Source organism: Amblyraja radiata, chromosome 7 (genome assembly GCF_010909765.2).
Source record: "Amblyraja radiata isolate CabotCenter1 chromosome 7, sAmbRad1.1.pri, whole genome shotgun sequence".
Classification (NCBI taxonomy): domain Eukaryota; kingdom Metazoa; phylum Chordata; class Chondrichthyes; order Rajiformes; family Rajidae; genus Amblyraja; species Amblyraja radiata.
In genome coordinates this window covers 511,679-539,412 of record NC_045962.1, presented here as the reverse complement: position 1 = coordinate 539,412, position 27,734 = coordinate 511,679, and the positions used below count along the sequence as shown (strand labels likewise).

The following is a 27,734-nucleotide window of genomic DNA, read 5'->3' as shown; positions in this document are numbered from 1 at the left end:
CTCCCGCATCGGGGGGGAAACTCAGCTCCTTGTGCTGGGCAATCGAAGCCCGGGTCGAGGCTAGTCGAACCTCCTGTGACTTTGGAGCTTCCCGACATCAGTCTCCCGACAGAGACTGCGAGCTCCTTGATGTTGAAATCCGCAAGCCGCAGTTGGAGCGTCGATCCCAGGCAAGAGGTCGCATGCTCCGAAGGTAAGTCCACGGCCCCACGATGGGGCACAAAGTCAGTCTCGAGCAAGGCCTCCAGCTCCATGATGTTAGGCTGCAGAGCGATCAGAGATACGATCCGGAAAACAATCGCACCTCCGGCAAGGTAAGATATTGAAATAAAATCCCCCCCCCCCACCTCCCCCCCCCCCCCCCCCCCCAACCACACCCCACATAAAACAAACCAGAGAACATTAACACAAACTTAAAAAAAACACTAAAAATAACAAAAAGACGAAAAGACAGACAGACCGTTGGCGAGGCTACCATCGCTAACGGCACTGCCCGGTGATTTATCTATTGTTACTATTGCAAACTTTATGAGTAAAACCCTTTACGCCTTTCAATTTCCATCATTCACTCATAATGGGACCAAAGTGGTCCAAAAATAGAATGTTTAAAGATATGAATTACAATAAAATGGCAAAAATTGCTGATATTTAAAACATTCTGGCATTTAACTGCAGACGGAACAAACCATTCTCATGTTTCCCACTTTGTAGCATTGGACAGCTGAGAAATCACCTACAGCATCTTGTTAGCAGACCAACGTATTTAATATATTCAGTATGAGTGAGCAGCAAGCAGTGTAGTTTGTTTAGATAAACCTATACCTATACTTGTACGTATAAGTATTCTTTCATAGGCATACTTACTTTCATACCCATGTGAAACTTGTACATCTGATTTAATGCGTCAGTGGCCTAAGATTATATCCCACCAAGGCAGCAGGGGGATTAACAATTAGTTAAGAAAATAAAAAGATACACAAGACATTGCAGATGCTGGAACCTGGAACAAAGAACAAACTGCAGGAAGAACACGGCAGGTTGAGTAGGATTTATGGGGATGGATGGGGGAGGGGGGGGGGGGGGGGGGGGGGGGGAAGGGATATAACTGTCGAAATTTCAGGTTGAGGCCCTGAATTTCTTTACTTTAACTAAATCTGTTTCAGTTTGCCCCAAAAAAACCTCATAAAAGAAAACCAATCATCCATATCTTAACTGACACATATGTCCTGCTAGACTCACAGCAATGCAATTGCTTTGAAGTCAGCGAGTCATCTCTATTCGTGGGCAATTATACTTTTCTTACCATCCACAAAGGCCTGCACTGCTTTGTCTACTTTGTTGTCAAAGTGTTGGAGCACCAGGACAATTTCAGTGTTACTTCTGTTTGGAACCACAGTTCGAACAGCAGTGATCTGGAATAGAGAACAAAAACTTCAATAAATAGAATAACTCTACTTTAATGGTGAGAAATGCTCTCTTTCTTCAGACCACTTTCTTTTATTGACAGAAATACACATAAGGAAGGTCTTACTGTTGAGCATTGAAAATGACAAAGGATAACCCACTGGAAACTCAACTAACATCCCTGCACACTATATGAATCGTTGATTTAGCTACATCATCATATCATATCATATCTATATTACTAAAAGTCTGATCTTGACCACTTCCTGTTGTTCTGTATATTGATTTTAGAAAAAAACGCTGCCACTTACGGCTGTCATTTTTGGCCATCTTACTCAGAGTCCCCCCTCCGCTGCGCAGGACAAGAGGATTTTTCCCATCGATGAAAAATAAAAGAGTTATCAGTGTTTAAAAATGTTGACATTCTCTCTCCTGAAGGCCACGCCTCTTCCGGAGGAAATATAAAACCCGAAAGTGTTGAGTGCCTCAATCAGTCTCTGCAAGATGGGGGGAGCGAGAGGGTCACGTCTCTCAGTCTGAGCTGTGAAAAACACTGAACACACTCACTAAACAGTGAGTGGTTTTACTGACCTGTCAGTGCCCTTAATGTGGTTTGAAAATATAGTTTGGAAATGCTAAAGCTGCGTTGCCTTTGGTTTGGAAATGCTAAAGCTGTGTTGCCTTTGGTTTGGAAATGCGAAAGCTGTGTTGCCTTTGGTTTGGAAATGCTAAAGCTGTGTTGCCTTTGGTTTGGAAATGCTAAAGCTGTGTTGCCTAATTAAAGTTCCGTTGCCTAATTAAAGTTGCATTGAGTAATTAAAGTTGCCTTGCCTAATTAAAGTTGCCTTGCCTAATTAACGTTGCCTTGCCTAATTAAAGTTGCCTTGCCTAATTAAAGTTGCCTTGCGCAATTAAAGTTGCCTTGCCTTCTATATAATTAAAAGTCTAATCTTGACCACTTCCTGTTTGCGCTTTATATTGATTATAGAAAAAACGCTACACGTATGGCTGTGATTTTTGGCCGTCTTACTCAGAGTCCCCCTCCGCTCATCAGGCGCCGAGGATTTTTCCCATCAATGATAAATAAAAGAGTTATTAGTGTTTAAAAAATGTTGAGATTTTCTCTCCTGTCAATCACGCCGTGAAGGCCACACCCTTTCATGAGGGGGGAGGGACTATAAAACACAGAAGTGTGGGCGTGGCTCAGTCTCTGCAAGATGGAGGAGGGGGAGGTCACGACTAGCTGTCTTTAGTGGCCTTGCACACTGCTTGAAATGGTATGAAACTGCACTTGAATTTGGTGGCCTTGCACCCCGCTTGAAATTGAATTTCAAGGAATAGCCGTGAGTCAACTGCCAGCCCACCAGCCGTGAGTGAGTGAGCTGCCAGCACAACAGGCTTGAGTTGTGTCTTTCTGGCCTCCACTGCAGCAATTGATCAGATAACTCGAAAAGGTACAGTCCCAAGGGGGATCTACAAGAGCACTCTGATAATATGGACCAGTCTGGACAACAGAAGAGAGACATTAAATGTTGGAGTAACTCAGCGGGACAGGCAACATCTCTGGGGAGAAGGAATGGGTGACGTTTCAGGTCGAGTCCCTTCTTCAGTCTGGACAACGGTCCAAATGGACATTTATAGCCATTCTGTGAAATAAGTTTTAAATTGTCAACAGTAATACATGGCTGTGTAGAGGTGGCAGGTGTACAGGGACTTAGTTTCAAAGCAGTGATGGATTTGTGCATAATATGGAAACAGGCCATCCAACACTATGATCTCATTATATGTGCATGCGACTTAATGGAATCACAGAGGCAACAATCCCTTCAGAATGTGAAAGGGGAGGCCAGGGGAAGGTGTGGCTGATGGTGCAATCTCATTGCAAATGGTGGAAGTTATTGGAGAAACCAATGATAGATTGGCTGTGGGACAACTTTGTTCAGTTCGCAAGGACAGCCCTGAACTTCTAGTCTCTTCTCACTTTAATTCCCTGTGCTGCTCCAATATTGCCCAATATAAGCTTGATGTACAGTAGCTTGTCCATTGTCAAAGTCCTTGCGGTTTAATATTTAACTGTTTCAGATCTTTCTATCTTTCTCTTTCTCTCTCGCTCTTCTCTTTCTTGTTCTGCAGATGTGGCTGTAAATTTCAGTTTTAATTTGCTTCAGTTTTTCCTTTCTGTATTCAACTGCTGTTGTTTTCAAAGTAGTTGTTACTTTGCTAACTTTGATCTGCAGCCAATCACAAAATATCCCTCTGGTCCTTTCCCCCTTCCCTCTCTCACTGCATACTCTCTTCTTCTCAATTTCTCGTTCTGGTGAAGTGTCTTTGACGTTGACTCATTTTCTCTCCCCACTGCTGAACATTGTCTGAGTTTATCTTGGATTACAAACTTCTGCAGTTTTTGGCTTCCTCTTGTAACATCCCAATGTTGGATTTGAAATGTACATTTCCTCCCTTGCTTACGGCATGTAATGTAATCCTTTAAAATAAATCCACTCGTGATTCAACCCAGAGTATTTGTCTGGAGCCCTCACCTTTTCCTTGACTTTCTCCTGAATATTGGCTTCAGACATTGCTGCCTTGGTGCTGATCTGACACCAAATATTATCTCATCAGACCTGGAGGGAAAAAAACAAAGAAAATTAGATCAATATTCTAATTTTTTTGCTTAATTAACTGACCTTGTAAGTTCCCGGAGCCAATTAACATAACCATGTTATTAACTGTATTTGCCTGAATGCCACTTCACTTTACCTGATAAGTCTAATAATTCCTGAACATGATCAGTCTTTAGCTTACCAATATTAATGATTACAAAATAACTGTACCAACTACCTCAGATGACATGAGAGATCAGATTAGTTTATCATCATATACACCAGGGGACAATGAAATTCCTTGTTCACATGAAGTTCTGGAGTAAACAGTGTACATAGAATCAGAATAAATACAATGCGTCTGCAAACCAGTGGAATGATTCAAGATTGTGGTGCAATTCAAATAGTGCAAAAAACTAAATACAATAACAATTATTCATAGTCTGTTAATTTGTAAGATTATTAAGGAATGTCATTAAGGTGATATAACATTACATAGCATTAATGGTCAATTTATCCTTGACAATTTAGCCAGTGTTGTTTCATTGACTTTATTTTCCAAGCTGTTTGTACCCACTGTTTGTGGAAAAGTCCAAGTGCTACCACTGCAGAGTTTGTCATTATAACCTCTGTTACAATCACCCCACAATGGCCAAGTAATCATCTTCGAGCACATACCAAAGCCACTCACAACATTTGCTGCTCGCACAATTTCATTAAACATCATGAAAAACCTAGAATCTATCTCTATCTCTATCTCTATCTCTATCTCTATCTCTATCTCTATCTCTCCTTAACTAAAACTCTCATCTTGTCCTATTCCGGTTTGCTTTGTTTTTAAATTTGTGCAAAAACAGTATGTGCTACAATTTTTCGCCACCTTACTTGCCATTCTGCTGTGCTGCAAGTGCAGCAAGTTATGTTCCGATTGGTGGAATATTACAAAAGTTATGAAGGCTTAAATATCGTAAAAACCACTCCTTCCCGCACACGCTGTCAATCACAGGCGGCGAGGATAATAAAGCTGAAGGAGCGGAGTGAGCAGAGTGTGGGGAGCGAGCGGCATCAGCCATCACTACGAGCCAGGAGCCGCTGAGTGAATGTGACTGACAGGCAGCCGGTGAGTGAGCGAGTGAGTGTGGCCAGGAGCCGGTGAATGATTGCGGCCCGGGGCCGGGAGCCATGAGTGATGCTGGAGCCGCTGAGTGAGGCCGTACACCGCCCCCCCCCCCCCCCATGGACACACCTCCCCTCCCACACACACACCCCTCCCCCCTCCCACACATACCCCTCCCCCCTCCCACACACACATCTCACTGCCCTCCCGCACACACCCCTCCCTCTCCCTCTCCCCCTACTCCACCTCCCTCTCCCCCTCCCACCCACCAACAAACCCCTCCCCCTCCCACAGACCCCTCCCCCTCCCACACACACATCTCACCGCCCTCCCGCACACACCCTTCCCACTCCTCCCCCTCCCTCTCCCTCTCCCCCTCCCTCTCCCCCTCCCCCTCCCTCTCCCCCTCCCACCCTCCAACAAACCCCTCCCCTCCCCCCTCCCACACCCTCCCCTCCCAAACGACCCCTCTCCCCCTCCCACATACACCCCTCCCCCTCACACATACACTCCCCTTCCCCTCCCACAAACACCCCCACCCCCACTCACCCTTCATCCCCCACATGCCTGCTGCCCACACACCCCTCCCACCCACCAGCCCCCGACAGGCCCGCCTGAAGCCGTCCCCCTCCGCTGACTACAGCACGCTCCCTGCCTGAAGTCATCCATGTCCCCCGGCTGCAGAACGCTCCCGCCAGCCCCCGCCAGCCCCTGCCTAAAGCCACCCCCCCTCCCCGAATACAGAAAGGTCTCCGCCCGAAGCCGTCCCAGTCCCCTGGCTACAGAACACTCCTGCCGGCCCGCGCCTAAAGCCTTCCCCTTCCCAGCTGCAGTCCATTCGGCCCACAACACCCGTACTTTCCCAAGAAAAGTCCAGTCGGCCTAAAATGTCCTCCTAGCCCTCCAGCCCCCACTTGAAGCTGTCCCCCTCCCCCAGCTGCAGGACGCTCCCCCCCCCTCCCCAATCGGCACCTGACAGCCCCCACCTGAAGCCACCCCCCTCCCCGGCTGCAGGACACGCCCCCCCCCCCACTGGCCCTCGACAGCCCCTGCCTGAAGTCGTCCCATCCCCAGCTGCTGGACGCTCCCCCTCCCCCCACCACCAGTTCCAGCCTGAAGGCGTCCCGTCCCTAGCTGCAGGACGCTCCACTCCTCCCCCCCCACCTACCACACCTGAAGCCGTCCCCTCCCCTGGCTGTAGGAAGCTTTCTCCCGGTCCATGTTGCAGCTGGCCACAGAGGCCCATTACAGCCGTCACCTCATTCAGATCAGCAGCGAGCCGTCCTTCAGTCCTCTCTGGGTCTTCAGCCTTCGTACCTGCCACATCTGGCTTGAAAGGTGCGAGGGGTAGATCCCACGTTTGCCGGTGTCACTGACTTTGGAACCGGGTTTTGGAAGCGAGCAGGAGACGAGCCTCAGACACACTCCAGCTTCCGTGGCCAGCTGTCTGTTGGGGTTCAGCAACTACCCCGCAGCCCAGTGTCTGTTGCCGCAGGTGGCTCCTCAAGTCTTCAGAAACAGGACTGGGTTCGGCGGCTGCTTCCCTCGACAGTGTGATCAAGAACGGTGTGGTGTTTCTAGTGGAAGGGCTTTTGACCACCATATTCATGTAATGGATTCCTCGGTGTTTCTTTCAGCAGATAACACAGGAGAGTAACGAGGAGTAACATCAGCAGGGAGCAGAGCACAGCCAGCAGCAGATAGGTACCATCTCACTGCGTACAACCCCTTCTCCAGTCTCCACACACCCCACATTATCTTATCCAGTCGCTTCAATGGAAAGGTATTTTGTTTGCTAATAATAATGAAAGAGCCAATAAAGCTGTTAATCCTGGCCAAATTGGAGAGGCTAGGACTTTAAAATTGGGTAAAAGCTTCAGGGCTGCTGGGAGATTTGGTCAAGTTGGAATTGCTCTCTGCAGAACTGGGACAAGCGGCGGAGAGGTGCCAGTTTGTCTAGAGCCTAAATACAAGTTGCAAGAAAAGAATAAGAACATCTGCAGACCCTGTCAATTAGGTGCAAAATGCATAGGATGGATTGGATGACTGCAAACCAGACATACACCTTGTATATAATTGTAAATAATGTTGCAGAGTTCTACTTTGGATGAGTGTTGATTGCATGAGGTATTGAGCCTTGTCTGGGTTTCTTGCAGATCAGGGTAAATGTTTCTAAGTTGGCTTCCTTGTTGGGGATGATCAGCCATGATCACATTGAATGGCGGTGCTGGCTCGCGGCCGAATGGCCCACTCCTGCACCTATTGTCTATTGTCAATAGTCTGCTGCATTATTGGGTTAGGAAATTGTCTGTTATGTATCGGGTTCGATACCTGTGATTGGATTGTTCAGAGGCCTGTGGTTCTGCCCCTCGAGGCCCTGGGACCTATAAAAGTCCGCTACCACGAGGTCCAGCGTTGATCTTCTGGAAGAGCGCTTAGGACTGCATGGCCTTCTGGAGTGTCTCTGTTTGAGCGAGGCCAAGAGGGCTTGATCAGGCAGATACGATGATCAAACCCGCGGTGGGATAGCTACAGTAGATGAACTGTAATTGTGTTTTTGTTCAAATAAAGATTAGTTGTTCAAGTGCTTGATTCAGTGATTTATGGCTGAAACTAGACTGGGGGGGAAGCTTGGAATAAGCAATTTACAAATCCAGAAATAAGCAAATTTATGATAAAGGTTATAGTAAGCTCTCAGCAAGCAGCACTGAGGAGGAACCCACAGGGACAGACTGACTGAGATAAGGGGCTTCATGACTGGGAGTTCCCCATCCTGGTTCAGAAGTGATCCAGTATTCGTTCAGAAGCCAGCACGTGAAGGAAGGTGAGGCACACCAAATCATTGCATATTGCATTGTCCTCATTCTTCAGGGAACCCTCACCAGGGTCTCTTCAATACCCCGCAACACAGCTCTCTCTCCCCATCCCCCCCACGCGGAACAAGGGCAGAGTCCCCCTAGTCCTCACCTTTCACCCCACTAGCCGTCACTTACAACAAACAGCTCTCCGTCATTTTTGCCACATGATTCCCACCACTCGCCACATTTTCCATCTCCCCCCTGTCTGCTTTCCACAAAGACCACTCCCTCCGTAACTCCCTGGTCAATCCTTCCCTTCCCACCTGCACCACCCCCTCCCCGGGCACTTTCCCTTGCAACCGCAAGAGATGCTACACATGTCGCTTCACCTTCCCCCTCGACTCCATTCAAGGAATCAAGCATTCGTTCCAGGTGCGACAGGTTCACCTGCAGCTCCTCCAACCTCATCTATTGCATCCGCTGCTCTAGATGTCATCTGATCTGCATCGGTGAGACCAAGCGTAGGCTTGCCGATTGTTTCGTCGAACACCTCCGCTCGGTCCGCATTAACCAACTTGATCTCCCGGTGGCTCATCACTTCACCTCCACCTCCCATTCCATATCTAATCTCTCTGTCCTGGGCCTCCTCCATGGACAGAGTGAGTACCACCGGAAATTGGAGGAGCAGCACTTCATATTCCGCTTGGGCAGTCTGCACCCTAGCGGCATGAACATTGACTTCTCCAATTTCCGGTAGACCTTGCTGTCTCCCCCCCTTCTCAGCTCTCCCTCACCCCTCTGGCTCCTCCTCTTCCTTTCTTCTTCCCACAACCACACCCTGCATCAGTGTGAAGAAGGGTTTCAACACGAAACATTGCCTATTTCCTTTGCTCCATAGATGATGCCGCACCCGCTGAGTTTCTCCAGCATTTTTGTTTTCCATTGCATATTCTGGCTGGGTTGGTGCCACAGATCTGCCATGGTTCCATAACATGAGGAAGACCCACACAAACTCTGAGGAACTGAGCAGTGGAAGGCACCAGTACTGGCATTTACATAGGGATTATGGTCCACCTCCATCTCATTACCAGTGAACGACTTGTTAAAGGTACCATCCACTTAAGGCGAAGTAAAAGCAAAAGCTTACAATTACAAGAAACTTTGCATGTGGAGAAGAATAAAAATAGATATTTGTCTGTAGTCTTTCAGTTCTAGAATTTATCTTTTTAAATGAATAGACATACAATGCTTATTTTTGCCATATCAAAAATTTGACTGCACTTTCTCAAACATACTTAATCTGTATTTTTTCTTCTGTATTCCTCAAATATACTTAATCTGTAATCAAGATTACAAATTTCATTTGCTCCTTCACATGGCCTGTAGATAGTTCCGAAGGTGTCTGTTAACCGCTTACCTGTATTATGTCAAGGGATATGGGGAGAAGGCAGGCACAGGTTATTGATTGGGGACGATCAGCCATGATCACAATGAATGGCGGTGCTGGCTCGAAGGGCCAAATGGCCTCCTCCTGCACCTATTTTCTATATTTCTATGTTTCTATGTGTAACCTTTATTTGTGAAATTACAAGAGGATAATGCAGGAACAAGAAACGACAGATGCTGGTTTACAAAAAAAGGCACAAAGTGATGGAGCAACTCAGTGGGTCAGGCAGTATTTCAGGAGAACATGGACAGATGATGGTTTTGCTCGTGACCCTACTGTGGAATATAATGTGTTGCTCATTTGAATTAACCTCGTTTTTTTAAATAACGTGAATTTTCTGCAGAGATCCATTTTCAGTGCAAAATGCAGATCATATATGCTTTCCATGCCTTTCATTATTGTGATTCCTTGTTAAAGCTTCTCCAGCCTTTACATTGGACTGAAACCTTGGCCAGCTGAACAATCTTGAAAACAAAAGCAGGAACTCAACTATAAAAAAATACATATCAATGCACTGAGCAGTTCTGGGATAATTGACATTATCCTCGCATTATTGTTAGATATTCTTCACACAATAGCAACAGATAATATAAAGTCATAGTCACAGTCATACAGCATGGATAGAAAGAAGGCCCTTCAGGGCAACTTCCCACACTGATCAACGTTCCATCTACACTAGTCCCACTTGCCTGCATTTGGCCCATATCCCTCTAAACCTATCCTATCCATCCACGTACCTAAGCATTTCTTAAACGTTGCGATAGTACCTGCCTCAACTACCTCCTCCAACAGTTTGTTCCGTACAGCCGCCACCCTTTGTGTAAAAAAGTTACTCTTCAGGATCCTATTAAATCTTCCCCGCCTCACCTTAAGCCCATGGTTCCCTTATTCTGGGCAAGTGACTCTGTACATTTAACCGATCTATTCCTCACATGATTTCGTAGACCTCTATAAGATCACCCCTCATCCTCAAGTCCTAGCCTGCTCAAACTCTCCATCTATCTCAGGCCCTCGTGTCCTGGCAACATCCAAGTAAATCATCTCTGCATCCTTTCCAGCTTGACAACATCTTTCCGATAACACGGTGAAAAAAGCTGAACCCAACACTCTAAATGTGGCCTCACTAATGTATTATACAACTGCAACATGACCTCCCAACTTCTACACTCAATACTCGAACTGATGAAGGCCAATGTGCCAAAAGTCTTTATGACCACCTTATCTACCTGTGACACCACTTTCAAGGAACTATGTACCTGCACTCCTAGATCCTTCTGCTCCACAACACTCCCCAGACCCCAACCATTCACTGTGTTGGTCCTGCCCTTGTTAGAAATGGTCCAAAATGCAACACCTCACATTTTTCTCAGTATTAAATTTCATCAACCATTCCTCAGCCCACCTGCCCAATCGATCAAGATCCTGCTGCAATTTTTGACAACCATCTTCATTATCGACAATACCACCCACTTTGGTGTCATATTGCCTTTGTCCCAGCAATGTTCTCCATAGCTTCCTGTTTTTCTATATTTCTATGTGAGTATCTTTATTAATTACAATTGCTTTCATGATCAAGCTTTTCCCTTTGAGAATAGGGAAGATTCAAACAAGAGGACATGACTTCAGAATTAAGGGACTGAAGTTTAGGGGTAACATGAGGGGGAACTTCTTTACTCAGAGAGTGGTAGCGGTGTGGAGTGAGCTTCCAGTGGAAGTGGTGGCGGCAGGTTCGTTGGTATCATTTAAAAATAAATTGGATAGGCATATGGATGAGAAGGGAATGGAGGGTTATGGTATGAGTGCAGGCAGGTGGGACTAAGGGAAAAAAGTTGTTCGGCACGGACTTGTAGGGCCGAGATGGCCTGTTTCCGTGCTGTAATTGTAATATGGTTATATGGTTATATGATAGTGGAATATCAATTGGAAGAAATTACTGTTCAAGGTAAGATGATACATGATGGTAGCAATAATGTCACTAGTGTTAAATGAACAAATATTACACCAGTGTTAGCAATAATATCACCAGTTTAGGAATCACATACATATATGTTTAATGGAAAACAATAGTAGATTAAATACATTTCATGACAATTGCACAAATGACCCATTATTTTTCTCCTTTTTACATTTTAAGTATTTTTTTGTTTCCGTGTTCCATGGTGCTAAATCTAGTTTTCACATTGAATGTTAGCAACCTTTAGCTCACAAAACCTAGCTCATGCAATGAGAGGCAATGCCTAGACCTTTATTTCAATGGATGCATCTGGATTTATATCTTGCCAGAATCTTCATATTAAATGTAATCTCTCAAAGCAAGATTTTCCTGAGAACCACAGTGTGGAACACATAAACCTAGCATCATCACCAAGGCTACCCAGCCCTTTAGGTAAAATAACTGAATTGACTGGTATTTTAAGTTTTATTATACAGGTAGAGTAATTGGCTTGAAATGTTCTTTCTGGATTCTACCCTAAATCCGACTGGTAGTCAATAGTTTTTTATTGTCATATGTTCCAGATAGAACAATGAGATTCTTACTTGCAGCAGCACAACATACTATGTAAACATGGTGCACTGTAAACGATATAATAAACTAGAAAATAAGTTCAGTGTGTGTATATGAAAGAACTGCAATGCTAGTTTAAACCGAAGATAGACACAAAATGCTGGCGTAACTCAGAGGGTCAGACAGCATCTCTGGAGAGAAGGGGTGGATGACGTTTTGGGTCGCGACTCTTCTTCAGACTGGGTTGTGTAGGTACACACATACTCACATATACACATACATATCTTTGTCCCGCTCACTCCCCTGAAGAAGGGTCTCGACCCAAAGCATCATCCATTCCTTTTCTTCAGAGATGCTGCCTGTTTCGCTGAGTTACTCCAACATTTTGTGTCTACCTTCATATATATATATACATATGTATATGCACACATATGTACACATAAAAAACAAACAATAATAGTGCAATAATAACAATAATAGTCTATGTAGTTCAGAGCTTATTTGACGTTATTATGTTTAATAGCCTAATTGCATTTAATAACATGAATCTAATGTTATCCTTTCCTATCCCACAAAAAACCCGCGCAGGAAAGTTACCGGTAATTATATTCAACAACTCTGTAAAATGCCTGTCCTCTAAACTATTCTATGTATGTTTTCATATACTTGGCTCATAAATTAATTTAAATGATAATTACAATAAATTAATAAATTAATTACAATGACAAATGACAGAATAAGGCAAACATGTATGATCCACTGCAATAATTCACTTCTCTATTCCTCTTAGCCCCACTAAGTTAAAAAAAAGAGGCGTTCACGGTGGTGCAGCAGTGGAGTTCCTGTCTTACAGTGAATGCAGCGCCTGAGACCCTGGTTCGATCCGACTACGGGTGCTGTCTGTACGGAGTTTGTACGTTCTCCCTGTGACCTGCATGGGTTTTCTCCGAGATCTTCGGTTTCCTCCCTCACTCCAAAGACGTACAGGTTTGTAGGTTAATTCGGTAGGTAAATGTAAAAATAATTGCCCCAAGTGGGTGTACGATAGTGTTAATTTGCGGGAATCACTGGTCGGCATGGACCCGGTGGCCCGAAGGGCCTGTTTCCACGTATCTCTAAACTAAACTAAAACATTTTGAAGATACTAAAATATTATTTTTATTTAGAAAGATGAATTGCATCAAAGAGTCATTGGCCTGCAACATTCACATTTCATGCCTAACCTAGTTTTTCTATTTATGTTTACCTGTTGAGTGCATTGAAACATTAGGCATAATTACCAAAAATGAGATTTACTGTCATTTGGATAAGTAGACTGTGGAATTTGCTTCTGTCTTCGCCATTATTTGAGTGCAATGAACAACAATCTGTCTCCAATCTTCCGCACAACACATGGAGAAACAAGGAACTGCAGATGCTGTTTTACACAAAATGACACAAAGTGCTGGAGTAACTCAGCAGGTCAGGCATTTCTGGAGAACACGGATAGGTGACGTTTCACCACATGGATTGATGATGACCCAAACATCACCTCTCCATTTTCTCCAGAGATGCTGCCTGACCTGCTGAGTTACTCCAGCACTTTGTGCCGATGCAATGCGTGGAGCTATGGTTTCCACCCTCTGCCATTTTGGGAAAGGCAGTGAAACATTCTTATGGGTTTGGAAAAGGAAAACCGTATTGCCCATGTGTGTGCAAGGCCATGCTGTCATATCCAGGCCTCAATAATGCAGCTAGAATAGAATAGAATAGAATAGAATAGCCTTTTATTGTCATCCAGACCGAAGTCTGAACGAAATTTAAGCAGTCATACATATAATACAATACAATAAAAAACAACAATAAACACATATTAACATCCACCACAGTGAGTCCACCCAACATCTCCTCACTGTGATGGAGTGCCATTTGTCCAACTTAGTGCAGGAATAAGCATTTAACAGCAGGGAAAACCACTTTGCCCATCTCCATCATAATACAGTCGAGTTATTTAACAATTAATATGTGCATGTTTCTGCTGATTGGTTTATGGATTACTGGCTGAAGTAACTTACAGATCAACCATTTCCCAGACCTCACAGAGTCTTGCATTTTATGTTGAATGCTTCATGGAAGGAAGTGATAGTATGTGTTGACTTCAAGATTGAATACAATACTTTTGCTGTCAAAATGTTGATGGCTAATCAAGCATTGTGATTTTAGTGCCTGTTTCTCAGACCTGCACAAACTGGACCCTTAATATTAGCATTTCATCCTCCAAGGACCAGTGTATATAATGTTAATCTAGACTCAGTCTCTCCCTACCCATTGCCAATACTTCCAACTACACTAAGGCAACAAGTTGCTAGTTTTCCACATCAGCTCCACAGACTTGCCGAGAGAAACTGCCCGTCAGTGCTGAGGAGCTAAAAATGAGGTCAACATTTATTCCTTTGTGATGATCACATGCATACATCCACATCTCGACAATGAAAAAGGGAAATGTCAGCATTATCACACGTGCTTTAGAAAGACACACTCACAAAAGCCCGTTGATCGGAGGCGGCCTGCAGCAGCACGAGGCGGCGCTGGACATCGACAGGTCTGGCTGACACCAGGAACTCCAACCCAGTTCCACCGCCAGGGCAACGGGCCTTTATGGTCAAGTTAAGACTACATTTTCAAGAGCTTTGAAACCTGAAGAATATAAGATGTCACGGAATCATAGCCACTCTTGTGCCTTGCCTCAATGTCATCTACTATTCTTACACTTATACTTAAGTATGATTGTGCCTATGTATATTAAGATTTTTACTGAAAAAAATGTACTTCACTGTACCTAGGTACATGTGACAATGAGATATTATTAAAATTCATGTGTAATGTAGCACTACTTGTGTAGTTGCACCCTGCTCCCTCCCAATCCCAATTAGATTGTAGGAAGATCTGCTTCAGCATCATTGAATGAGTGATATCTGAATACACACAAATCTCAATCTCAAAACCACAATATGAAACTGCTCTACATCGGTGAGACCAAGTACAGGCTCGGCGATCGCTTCGCCCAACGCTCAGTTCGCAATAACCAACCTGATCTCCCAGTGGCCCAGCACTTCAACTCCCCCTCCCATTCTGAATCCGACCTTTCTGTCCTGGACCTCCTCCATGGCCAGAGTGAGTCCCACCGCAAATTGGAGGAGCAGTACCTCATATTTGACTTGGGTAGTTTACACCCCAGCGGTATGAAAATTGACTTCTCCAATTTCAGGTAGTCCTTGCTTTATCCCTCCTTCCCCTCCCCTTCCCAGCTCTTCCACAGCCAACTGTCTCCGCCTCTTCCTTTCTTTTTCCCGCTCCCTCCCCCCCGAAATCAGTCTGAAGAAGGGTCTCGACCCGAAACGTCACCTATACCTTCGCTCCATAGATGCTGCCTCACCAGCTGAGTTTCTCAAGCATTTTTATCTACTTTCGATTTTTCCAGCATCTGCAGTTCTTTCTTAAATATTAAAAACCACTGTCCTATATTGATCAGCATTGATTTCTGCAGGTATATAAAGCCTGCAGCACCGTGTACTAGTAAGAGTAGTTCCATAGCTCACGGCACAGTGCATAATGAGAAGCTGCAGGATGCTCTGAGATCACCTTGTGTGTTCAGCTGCAGGGATTAGCTTAATGACGGGGGAACTGGTTACACTGAGGGAGCAGTGTAATCCTTTCATATCCCTCTCTGTCACCAAAAGCAGCGTATGGAGATCTTGGAATGTATATGTATATGCGATCACTATTACCCCAGATTATAGACCAGGAGATTCCCTACGAAGGTCCACTCCACCAACTCTCATTCTGGTTCAATGTCGTCAGGTAGTTGAATGCTAGCTCAGTTTCTGAATGCACCAGGAACACACCAGGAATGTTACAGGGCTATGAAACATCAGAGGTGGGAGTAGTACTGTTGGTCCGAGCAGATTGGGATGGATATTGGGGAAAGTGGAAAGAAAGATTCAGGAACTCTTGCTGCTCTAACTCTGAACGCCCTTGCCTTTTTCACCAATTCCCATGGCCAGCCTCCAATTTAATTCTACAACATCTGGGTCCATACCTGCACTTCTGGCTCTGATCCGCAGGGCACTGCACCCTAACCCTGCTCACGCCCACTTACTTTCGCTATTCACAAAGCCCTGAGTTATATTTGCTTCCTTTCTTGCTCCATGCTGGAACACCCACTCCAAAACCTTCCACTCTCCATCCCTCTCCTGAATATATCCCCCTTTGATGGATCCCCAGACAACACAATCTCCCCCTCTACCAATATTCCTATCAGTATCTATTCAACAACTACCTGATGACATTGACCTCTGATTTGATGCACTTTTGACTATTTTTGCGATGTTAGGTGAGTAACCGAACGCAAGCTGGTACAGTTAACATTTTGAAGAAACACGGGACTACAGATGTTGGTTTACAAAAAAACACACAAAATGTTGGAGTAACTCAATGGGACAATTGACCCGCTGATATATACAAAAAGCTAGAGTAACTCAGCGGGTCAGACAGCATCTGTGGAGGAAATGTACAGGTGAATTACTGCTGTTACTGTTAAATGTTACTATAAAAGTTACTGGGTAACTGTTAAAAGTATTCTCGAATAAACTTTAGTAAGGACTAGATGTATTATGAGCAAGGGGATTGGCATTGCATGCTGCCGAGTTGTATACTTGTGGAAAGTCCATTTGTTTAGAGTGACTAAAACTACCAAGATTCCAGACAGTGGGTTCAGATTGGAAAGGAAAAAAAACAGTTGAATGATTAAGAGGGGAAAATAAAGCAGACTATGGTGCTACCATTCTCATTTATGCTTATAATTATTCATGGCTGACAGCAAATTCAGGTGGATGAAGTAGAGCAATAACAGGGTAATGGAAGAGGGTTCCCATGGGAGTTGGGCTGAGTTTGGACAGATTTAGGTTATGCTGGGAAAGATATCGTTTATTGGCAGAGAAGGAGGTTTCAATCCAAATCTTAAATTGGGTCAAATAGATCTCCAAGTCTGCAAAGGATCTGTTTCAGATTGGTCATGTGTCAAGGGAATCTAGAAGCCAACGTCTAGGAAATAGACTGTGCGGCAGGGATCACAACTTTTAAAGGCAAATTATAGACACTGCAAGGGGAGGCAGGAAAGCAGGAGAATTCTGTCGACTTCCCAGACAACATGAATCCATGATTCCCGAAACAAAACCGATTATCTGATTGATGATATTATTGCTATTTGCAGCTCCATATTGTGTCGAATTGGAGGGGCATGAGGTGGAGGTGTTGCATTGCTTGTCAGGGAAGATATTACATCAGTGCTTTGGCAGGATAGATTGGAGGGCTCATCTAGGGAGGCTATTTGGGTGGAACTGAGAAGTGGGAAAGGTGTAGCAACACTTATAGGGTGTATTATAGACCGCCAAATGGGGATCGAGAATTGGAAGAGCAAATATGTAAGGAGATAGCAGATATTAGTAGTAAGCACATGGTAGTGATTGTGGGAGATTTCAACTTTCCACACATAGACTGGGAAACACATTCTGTAAATGGGCTGGATGGTTTGGAGTTTGTAAAATGTGTGCAGGATAGTTTTTTGCAGCAATACATAGAGGTACCTACTAGAGGAGGGGCAGTGCTGGACCTCCTGTTAGGAAATGAGACGGGACAGGTGGCGGAGGTATGCGTTGGGGAGCACTTCGGGTCCAGTGATCACAATACCATTAGTTTCAATATAATTATGGAGAGGGTCAGAACTGGACCTAGGGTTGAGATTTTTGATTGGAGAAAGGCTAACTTTGATGAGATGCGAAATGATTTAAAAGGAGTGAACTGGGACATTTTGTTTTATGGGAAAGATGTAGAAGAGAAATGGAGGACATTTAAAGGGGAAATTTGAAGAGTACAGAATCTTTATGTTCATCAATTCCCACGCCCTGCCCGACCAAGCTTCCAACCTCATCGTTCCCCAGCCCCGCACGGCCCGTTTTTACCTTCTTCCCAAAATCCACAAACCCGGCTCTCCCGGCAGACCCATTGTCTCTGCGTGTTCGTGCCCCACCGAACTCATCTCCACATACCTTGACTCCATCCTATCCCCCTTGGTCAAAGCCCTTCCCACCTATGTTCTAGACACCTCAGACACTCTCCGCCGCCTCCACGCATTCCACTCTCTGGGCCCTCACCCCCTCATCTTCACCATGGATGTCCAGTCACTCTACACCTCCATCCCCACCAGGATGGCCTCGGAGCCCTCCGGTTCTTCCTCGACCAGAGGAGCAACCTATACCCAGCCACTGACACTCTCCTCTGCCTAGCGGAGTTGGTCCTCACCCTCAACAACTTTACATTTGGCTCCTCCCATTACCTCCAAACACATGGCGTAGCTATGGCCACACGCATGGGCCCCAGCTACGCCTGCCTCTTTGTCGGGTACGTTGAACAATCCTTGTTCAATACGTACCAGGGCCCCATCCCCGTCCTCTATCTCCGTTACATTGACGACTGCTTTGGGGCCACCTCCTGCACCTACACACAACTGACTGACTTCATCCACTTCACCACCAACTTCCATCCGGCACTCCAATACACCTGGACCATTTCCGACACTTCCCTACCATTCCTTGACCTCACCATCTCCATCGCAGGGGACAGACTCCTGACCGACATACATTACAAACCCACTGACTCACATGGCTTTCTGGACTACACGTCTTCCCACCCTGCCCCCTGTAAAGACTCCATCCCCTACTCCCAATTCCTCCGCCTATGCCGCATCTGAGACATTCCATACCAGGGCATCGGAAATGTCCTCGTTCTTCAGGGAACGGGGATTCCCCTCCGCCACCATAGATGAAGCTCACACCAGGGTCTCATCCATACCCCGTAACACTGCTCTCTCTCCCCATCCCCGCACTCGCAACAAGGGCAGAGTCCCTCTGGTCCTCATCTTTCACCCCACCAGCCGGCAAATACAACACATAATCCTCCGCCATTTCCGCCACCTCCAACGTGACCCCACCACTCGCCACATCTTCCCATCTCCCCCCATGTCTGCCTTCCGCAAAGACCACTCCCTCCGCAACACCCTCGTCAATTCTTCCTTTCCCTCCCGCACCACCCCCTCCCCGGGCACTTTCCGTTGCAACCGCAAGAAATGCAACACCTGTCCCTTCACCTCCCCCCTCGACTCCATTCAAAGACCCAAGCAGTCATTCCAGGTGCGACAAAGGTTCACCTGTATCTCCTCCAACCTCATCTACTACATCCGCTGCTCTAGATGACAGCTGATTTACATCAGGGAGACTAAGCGGAGGTTGGGCGATCGTTTCGCCGAACACCTCCGCTCAGTCCGCAATAACCTACCTGAACTCCCGGTGGCTCAGCACTTCAACTCTCCCTCCCATTCCCAATCCGACCTCTCTGTCCTGGGTCTCCTCCATTGCCAGAGTGAGCAACAGCGGAAATTGGAGGAACAGCACCTCATATTCCGCCTGGGGACCTTGCGTCCGGATGGCATTAACATTGAATTCTCCCAATTTTGCTAGCCCTTGCTGTCTCCTCCCCTTCCTCAACCCTCTAGCTGTCTCCTCCCACCCTCCCATCCGCCCGCCCTCGGGCTCCTCCTCCCCTTTTCCTTCCTTCTCCCCCCCCCCCCCCACCCCCTATCAGTCTGAAGAGGGTTTCGGCCCGAAACGTCGCCTATTTCCTTTGCTCCATAGATGCTGCTGAACCCGCTGAGTTTCTCCAGCAATTTTGTGTACCTTCGATCTTCCAGCATCTGCAGTTCCTTCTTGAACATGTTCCTGTTCGGTTGAAAGGAAACAGTAAAAATTGGAAAGAGCCTGGTTTTCAAGAGTAATTGGACATCTTGTTCGGAAAAAGAGGGAGATCTACAATAATTATAGGCAGCATGAAGTAAATGAGGTGCTTGAGGAGTATAACGAAAGTAAAAAGAATCTTAAGAAAGAAATTAGAAAAGCTAAAAGAAGATATGAGGTTGCTTTGGCAAGCAAGGTGAAAGTAAATCCAAAGGGTTTCTACAGCTATATTAATAGCAAAAGGATAACGAGGGATAAAATTGGTCCATTGGAGAGACAGAGTGGACAGCTATCTGCAGAGCCAAAAGAAATGGGGGAGATATTGAACAATTTCTTTTCTTCGGTATTCACTAAGGAGAATGATATTGAATTATGTGAGGTAAGGGAAACTAGTAGAGTAGCTATGGATACTATGAGTTTCAAAGTAAAAGAAGTACTGACACTTTTGAAAAATATAAAAGTGGATAAGTCTCCAGGTTTTGACAGGATATTCCCTAGGACATTGAGGGAAGTTAGTGTAGAAATAGCCGGGGCTATGACAGAAATATCTCAAATGTCATTAGAAACGGGAATAGTCCCTGCGGATTGGCGTACTGCGCATGTTGTTCCATTGTTTAAAAAGGGTTCTAAGTGTAAACCTAGCAATTATAGACCTGTTAGTTTGACCAGTGGTGGGCAAATAAATGGAAAAGATACTTAGAGATAATATATATAAGCATCTGGATAAACAGGGTCTGATTAGGAACAGTCAACATGGATTTGTGCCTGGAAGGTCATGTTTGACTAATCTTCTTGAATTTTTTGAAGAGGTTACTAGGGAAATTGACGAGGGTAAAGCAGTGGATGTTGTCTATATGGACTTTAGTAAGGCCTTTGACAAGGTTCCTCATGGAAGGTTGGTTAAGAAGGTTCAACTGTTGGGTATAAATGCAGGAGTAGCAAGATGGATTCAACAGTGGCTGAATGGGAGACGCCAGAGGGTAATGGTGGATGGCTGTTTGTCGGGTTGGAGGCAGGTGACTAGTGGGGTGCCTCAGGGATCTGTGTTGGGTCCTTTGTTGTTTGTCATGTACATCAATGATCTGGACGAAGGTGTGGTAAATTGGATTAGTAAGTATGCAGATGATACCAAGATAGGGGGTGTTGTGGATAATGAAGAGGATTTCCAAAGTCTACAGAGTGATTTAGGCCATTTGGAAGAATGGGCTGAAAGATGGCAGATGGAGTTTAATGCTGATAAATGTGAGGTGCTACACCTTGGCAGGACAAATCAAAATAGGACGTACATGGTAAATGATAGGGAATTGAAGAATACAGTTGAACAGAGGGATCTGGGAATAACCGTGCATAGTTCCTTGAAGGAGGAATCTCATATAGATAGGGTGGTAAAGAAAGCTTTTGGTATGCTAGCCTTTATAAATCAGAGCATTGAGTATAGAAGCTGGGATGTAATGTTAAAATTGTACAAGGCATTGGTGAGACCAAATCTGGAGTATGGTGTACAATTATAGAAAGGATGTCAACAAAATAGAGATAGTACAGAGGAGATTTACTAGAATGTTGCCTGGGTTTCAACAACTAAGTTACAGAGAAAGGTTGAATAAGTTAGGTCTTTATTCTCTGGAGCGCAGAAGGTTAAGGGGGGACTTGATAGAGGTCTTTAAAATGATGAGAGGGATAGACAGAGTTGATGTGGACAAGCTTTTCCCTTTGAGAATAGGGAAGATTCAAACAAGAGGACATGACTTGAGAATTAAGGGACAGAAGTTTAGGGGTAACATGAGGGGGAACTTCTTTACTCAGAGAGTGGTAGCGGTGTGGAATGAGCTTCCAGTGGAAGTGGTGGAGGCAGGTTCGTTAGTATCATTTAAAAATAAATTGGATAGGCATATGGATGAGAAGGGAATGGAGGGTTATTTTATGAGTGCAGGCAGGTGGGACTAAGGGATAATAATTGTTCGGCATGGACTTGTAGGGCTGAGATGGCCTGTTTCCGTGTTGTAATTGTTATATGGTTATATGGTTATATGGTGTATATATTGGATGCAGGATTTCCAGTTAAAACAGTAACTGCACTTCAAATGTGGCTGGTTGACAGTAAGGTTTAGTTTATTTAGTTCAGAGATAGAGCAAAGAAACAAGCCCTTCAGCTCACTGAGTCCATGCTGGCCATTAATCACCTGTTCACACGAGTTCTACGTCAGCCCACTTTCTCATCCACTCTCTACAATTTGACGGAGGCCAATTAACCTATCAACTTGAATGTCTTAGGTATGTAGGAGGAAACTGGAGCGCCCGGCGGAAACCTATGCGACCACAGGAAGAACGTGCAAACTCCACACAGACCAGGCCAGGGTCGAACCTGAGTTTCTACCGATGTGAGTCAGTACCTTGTAGATGACACAACGGTGATCGGGCTGATCACCAACAGTGATGAAACAAACTACAGAGCAGAGGTGCAGAACCTGGCAGACTGGTTCTCACATAACAACTTGTCACTAAACACCTCCTAGACTAAGGAGCTGATTATCAACTTCAGGAGGTCACAGCATCCATAAAGACTCCTTACACCCTTGTAATGGACTGTTCGAACTACTTCCCTCCGGCAGACTTTACAAGGCCTTCTATGCCCGAACCTCCAGACTCAGGAACAGCTTCTTTCCCAGAGCTATAGCGGCTCTGAACCGGCCCTGCTGAGTGCCCCCCTCCCCCCTGGACTGTCTCCCTCGGATGGTCACATCGCACAGACACATCTGCACTTTAGTCTGTTTGAACTGTTTTACTGTTGTAATGTTCTTTGTACAAACCATGTTCTTGGGGTATCTAAACCTAAATTTTAGTAGTTACTTATGTTATGATGTCGGATGGAAGCTGCATACCCAAATCTCGTTGCACTTATGTGCAATGACAATAAAATATATTATTATTATTATTATTATTAGCTCTACCAACTGTGCCACTGTGCCACCCTGAAGAGCATAGGACAATATTAGCATGATAAGACAAATACAAAGAGGCAGCAATCTCATAGCAAATAAATCCAGTTTTTCAAAACTATTGATATTTATCAAATACAAATCAATATTTTAAAAGTATTTGCAGATTGTTGATTATTCACCTCAAATGGGATCCCACCACTGGCCACATCTTCCCATCTCCTCCCCTTTCAGCTTTCCGCAGAGACCGGTCCCTCCGTAACTCCCTGGTCAATTTGTCCCTTTCCCACCCAAACCACCCCCTCCCCTGGTACATTATCTTGCAACCGCAGGAAATGCTACACTTGTCACTTTATCTCCCCCCTCGACTCCATCCAAGGACCTAAGCAGTCTTTCCCGGTGAGGCAGAGGTTCACCTGCACCTCCTCCAACCTCATCTACTGTATCCACTGTTCCAGGTATCAGCTGCTCTACATCGGTGAGACCAAGCACAGGCTCGGCGATCGCTTCGCCCAACACCTCCACTCAGTTCGCAATATCCAACCTGATCTCCCGGTGGCCCAGCACTTCAACTCCCCTTCCCATTCCAAATCCAACCTTTCTGTCCTGGGCCTCCTCCATGGCCAGAGTGAGGCCCACCGTAAATTGGAGGAACACCACCTCATATTTCGCCTGGGTAGTTTATACCCCAGCGGTATGAACATTGACTTCTCCAATTTCAGGCAGTCCCTTTCTCCCTCCTTCCCCTCCCATTCCCAGCTCTCCCACACCCTACTGTCTCCGCCTCTTGCTTTATTTTTCCTGCGCCCCCCCCCCCCGACATCAGTCTGAAGAAGGGTCTCGACCCGAAACGTTGCCTATTCCTTCACTCCATAGATGCTGCCTCACCTGCTGAGTTTCTCCAGCTTTTTTGTCTACCTGCAGATTGTTGATGGTGCTTTAGCCCTTGGTTTAGTAACTGTACCAATCTAATCCATGCCATTTTGTTCATCAGACTGTATTCCCTGCAGATCTAGGGATGCCTGGACTTGAAAGCAACTTCAACTTTGTCTGAGTCTGAAGAAGGGTTTCGACCCGAAACGTCACCCATATCTTCTCTCCAGAGACTCCAGAGATGCTGCCTGTCCAGTCCTGCTGAGTTACTCCATCATTTTGTGTCTACATTCAACTTTGTCGAACTCAGCCTGTTACCCGATGAGCCAAAGTGTCCTTGGCACTGCCTGGCTTTTGGCTGCCGTTAACAAATGTTTGTACCAAGAACATTTCTCCATGCACCTGGTAATTAGGTGTAAAATGGGGTGGTGTGGCTAGAGGCACTTTAAACATTCCCTTGCTGTCTGGAACTGCAAAACCAAGAATCTCTATCTAAATTGCTAATCTCAGTCCATTTACCGCTGGCTGCTTCATTCTAGGAAATGTTCCAAATGTTTTTGGAATTGGAATTAGAAGGCTGACTGGGTTTGAAAATTCCAACTAATCCTCATCATCTTAACACTTTTCAAATGTATTGCACAAAGCAGTGCATTTCATCATTGAAGGTGTTTATATAGACATAGGGAGGCTCGTTACAATGAACCCTTTTAGAAATCAGTTGCAAAAAAGCCGAGATTACCACCAGATATTTTGTACAAACAGAAAATTCCAATGAGATTGATGCGAGGGATGTAGTGCTATTAGAAGACTTGTAGAGTGATGACAATGGTTATCAATTACAGTTGATGCCTGCAAAGCAAGTACGTCAACTTAATTCAAATTACTGTTCTAAGGTTCCTGAAAATACTGGAAATAGCCAGAGCTGCCTTTCAATGGTGCTGTGCACAGTAGTCCTTTGTCTGTGCTTCTAATAATAGTGGACAGCACAGTGGTGCAGCTGCTGCCTCACAGTGTCAGAGACCCAGGTTTGGTCTTGACTCGGGTGCTGTGCTCATTCTCCCATGGATTTTCTCCAGGAGCTCCAGTTCCCTCTCACGTTCCAAAAACATGCACATTGGCTCTGAAAATTGCCCTGAATGTGTAGGGAGTGGGAAAGTGAGTGTGAACAGGTGATCAATGAACGCTGTGAACTTGGTGGGCCAAAGTGTCCATTTCCATGCTGCAATTCTAAACTAAACTAAACAAGAACACTGTTTAATAAGAGTTTTAGGAGAAACAAAGCATTGAAGAAAATTGATTGAAGAATTTGATTGAAGAAAATTGTACAGGAAAAACCCATCTTTTCTTTAAATGAGTGGAAATTCAGAAAAACTAAAATGTTTTGAGTTTATATCAAATTTAAGATGGCATTGAAGCAGTAATGGTATTTTATTAATTTCATCAAACTATTTCTATAACTGGACAAATGAAAGGCCATGAAATGGACAATGTCGATGAGAAATGCCTGTTCGGCTCCAGATATCAAGGAGAAAAGATTAAAAATAACCATCAAGGATTAGTGCCTCGTGGACTGTTTATTAAAGGTTTTAGTTTTTGCTGTCTTCTTAATTCATGCACAAAATTTGGTAATTCAACATTACAATATGAAAGCCTTAATTTTGAGGATGAAAATCTGAGAGAGTAGAATTGCTTTAAATTGCAGATTGTATAACTGACAAAAGCTTTAATTCTTCACTTTTTCATTTATTTATTTTGTTCATCCAATTTATGCTTTGGAATGATTTAATACATTTCATAAGAATATGTAATCTTGTTGAAATATGGTGCAATTTAAACATTCTCTTGTATTTTGGTTGGGCCATAAAACACACATAAAACAAAGATATGTTTAAGAAAGAATTGCAGATGCTGGAAAAATCAAAGGTAGACAAAAATGCTGGAGAAACTCAGCAGGTGAGGCAGCATCTATGGAGCGAAGGAAATAGGTGACGTTTCGGGTCGAGACCCCTCTTCAGACTCTGAAGACTCACCTGCTGAGTTTCTCCAGCATTTTTGTCTACCTAAAACAAAGATATGATCTATTATCAAAAAATAACTTGCATTTATAAACGTTCTTATCATTGGTACATAGGAAGTAGCAGCCAGTGAAATATTGCCGGAATGAAGACACTACTGTTGTGCAGAGAGCTCTGGCAGACAATCCCGTGCTTTGCAAGAAGACATAAACAGACAACAAGATGAATGACCTACAGATCGTCTTGTGTGGTAGGGCTGGCCACAGACCAGCATAACTCTGAATAAAATGAACCAACAGCAGGAGGATCTCAACGGGTCCGGCAACATCTTTGGATAGACTATTTCAGCATCACCTTCATTGCTGAATCCAGAGCTTTGTTGCCCTGATATGACACCTCTCAGCACGGGCGGCACAGTGGCACAGCGGTAGAGTTGCTGCCTTACAGTGCCGGAGACCTGGGTTCCATCCGGACTACGGGTGCTGTCTGTACGGAGTTTGTACGTTCTCCCTGTGACCTGCGTGGGTTTTCTCCAAGATTTTCGGTTTCCTCCCACACTCCAAAGAGGTACAGGTTTGTAAGTTAATTGGCTTGGTATAAGTGTAAATTGTCACTAGTGTGTGTAGGAAAGTGTTAATGTGTGGGGATCGCTGGTCGATGTGGACCCAGTGGGCCGAAGGGCCTGTATCTCTAAACTAAATACACTAAACACTCTGTTCCTTGGAACACAGAGCTGCCCTGCCCATGTTTCTATATAAATTAATAATATCCCAATCCCCCCAGCCAATCCGTGCCCTGATATCCTCTGCCTTATCTGTTTAAGCCTCTAGTATAGAAATAATTGCAATTTGGATCATCGGTCACCCCTCTCTCTGCTGTCCCCTCTGCCAATCTTATTCTTTTTTAACTACAATATTTTCCCCCGAATTTTATCTACATTCTTTCTGCTCCCCAAATCTATTTTCAACCCTGCCAAGTCACACCAGCAAATCGAAGTTGGTCCTCCTCCTGTTCAAGTGCAACCCATCCGTCTTGTAGATGTCACCTTTGCACCAGTAGAGGTCCCAATTTTTGAAAAATATGATTCCCTGCCCACCCACCTGATTGAAACTTACCAAATGGTGAAAGATGTGGAGAGGATGTTTCCACTGGTGGGAGAGTCTGGGACTAAAGGTCATAGCCTCAGAATTAAAGGACATTCCTTTAGGAAGGAGATGAGGAGGATTTTCTTTAGTCAGAGGGTGGTGAATCTGTGGAATTATTTGCCAAAGAAGGCTGTGGAGGCCGTCAATGGATATTTTGAAGAAGGGTCTCGATCCGAAAAGTCATTCATTCCTATTCTCCAGAGATGCTGCCTGTCCCGCTGAGTTTCTCTATCATTTTATGTCCACCTTCGATTTAAATCAGCAAATGCAGTTCTTTCTTGCATACATTGTCCGCTCCACTGCGAAACCTTCTCACGTCATGTTAACTTTGAAGAAGTTCTTCTCCTCTCTCCAACGAGAGTTCAGCAACATCCTTTCTCACTGCTCCCCTCTGTGATTCCTCCTTCCCTCCGACTCTACGACCATGTTTTAACCCAGACTCGCTACCACAGCCATGTTTGTTTACTCGGTACTTGCCTGTGCCTCCATCTTGTACCTCGTGGATTCCAGCTCCGGTTCCAGACATCCCAGTTCGGGCACAACCCGGATTACAGGTACCGACAGTGGATCTGCCACTTTTCCCAACAGTTATCATCCGTGCCCTTGCGTTCTACACTGGCCATGATGAAACGGCACCAGTAGGCCCTCACTCTGGCTCTCCAACAGCTCCGGACCTCACTCACCCACACCTGTAACGGACCCCAACTGTACTTCATTCAACGCCAGATCCACGCCCTCAACAAACGCTTCATTGCCTGCCTGGACTCAACAAAGGATCACAAACTTGCTTGCCTCCCGACCGGTCCCTCCACCGACACTCCATGACTCGACTACCCACAGGCCCAGGGCTCCACCGCGGGCCGAGCCGCCTGCCCGAACACCATGAGGCCCAGTCCTGCAACGCCATCGCTGCCACGAGGAGCAGCACCAACACTCACCGCCTTGCTGGCCAATCCCAGGCTCAGACCACTGAAGCGTCCGCCATCGTCGACCTTCACCGCCTCCCCGGGGCCGCTGCCGCTGCTGCCGCTAATCCTCGCCACCTCCCCGGCCATCCGCAGACCAGG

The 27,734-nt window shown here is 45.2% G+C and overlaps 1 protein-coding gene across 3 annotated transcripts in view; it reads right to left on the bottom strand.

Moving 5' to 3' along the window:
* spats2l (spermatogenesis associated serine rich 2 like) overlaps positions 1-27,734 on the bottom strand; it is a 170,574-nt gene that overhangs the window by 103,531 nt on the left and 39,309 nt on the right. For all 3 annotated transcript variants that reach the window (XM_033023537.1, XM_033023538.1, XM_033023536.1), the window contains exons 2-3: positions 3,942-4,025; positions 1,304-1,412 (exon numbers count right to left, since the gene is read on the bottom strand). In XM_033023537.1, the coding sequence (XP_032879428.1) occupies positions 1,304-1,412; positions 3,942-3,980 (148 nt within the window). In that variant the 5' untranslated portion in view covers positions 3,981-4,025. The remainder of the gene's footprint in view (positions 1-1,303; positions 1,413-3,941; positions 4,026-27,734) is intronic.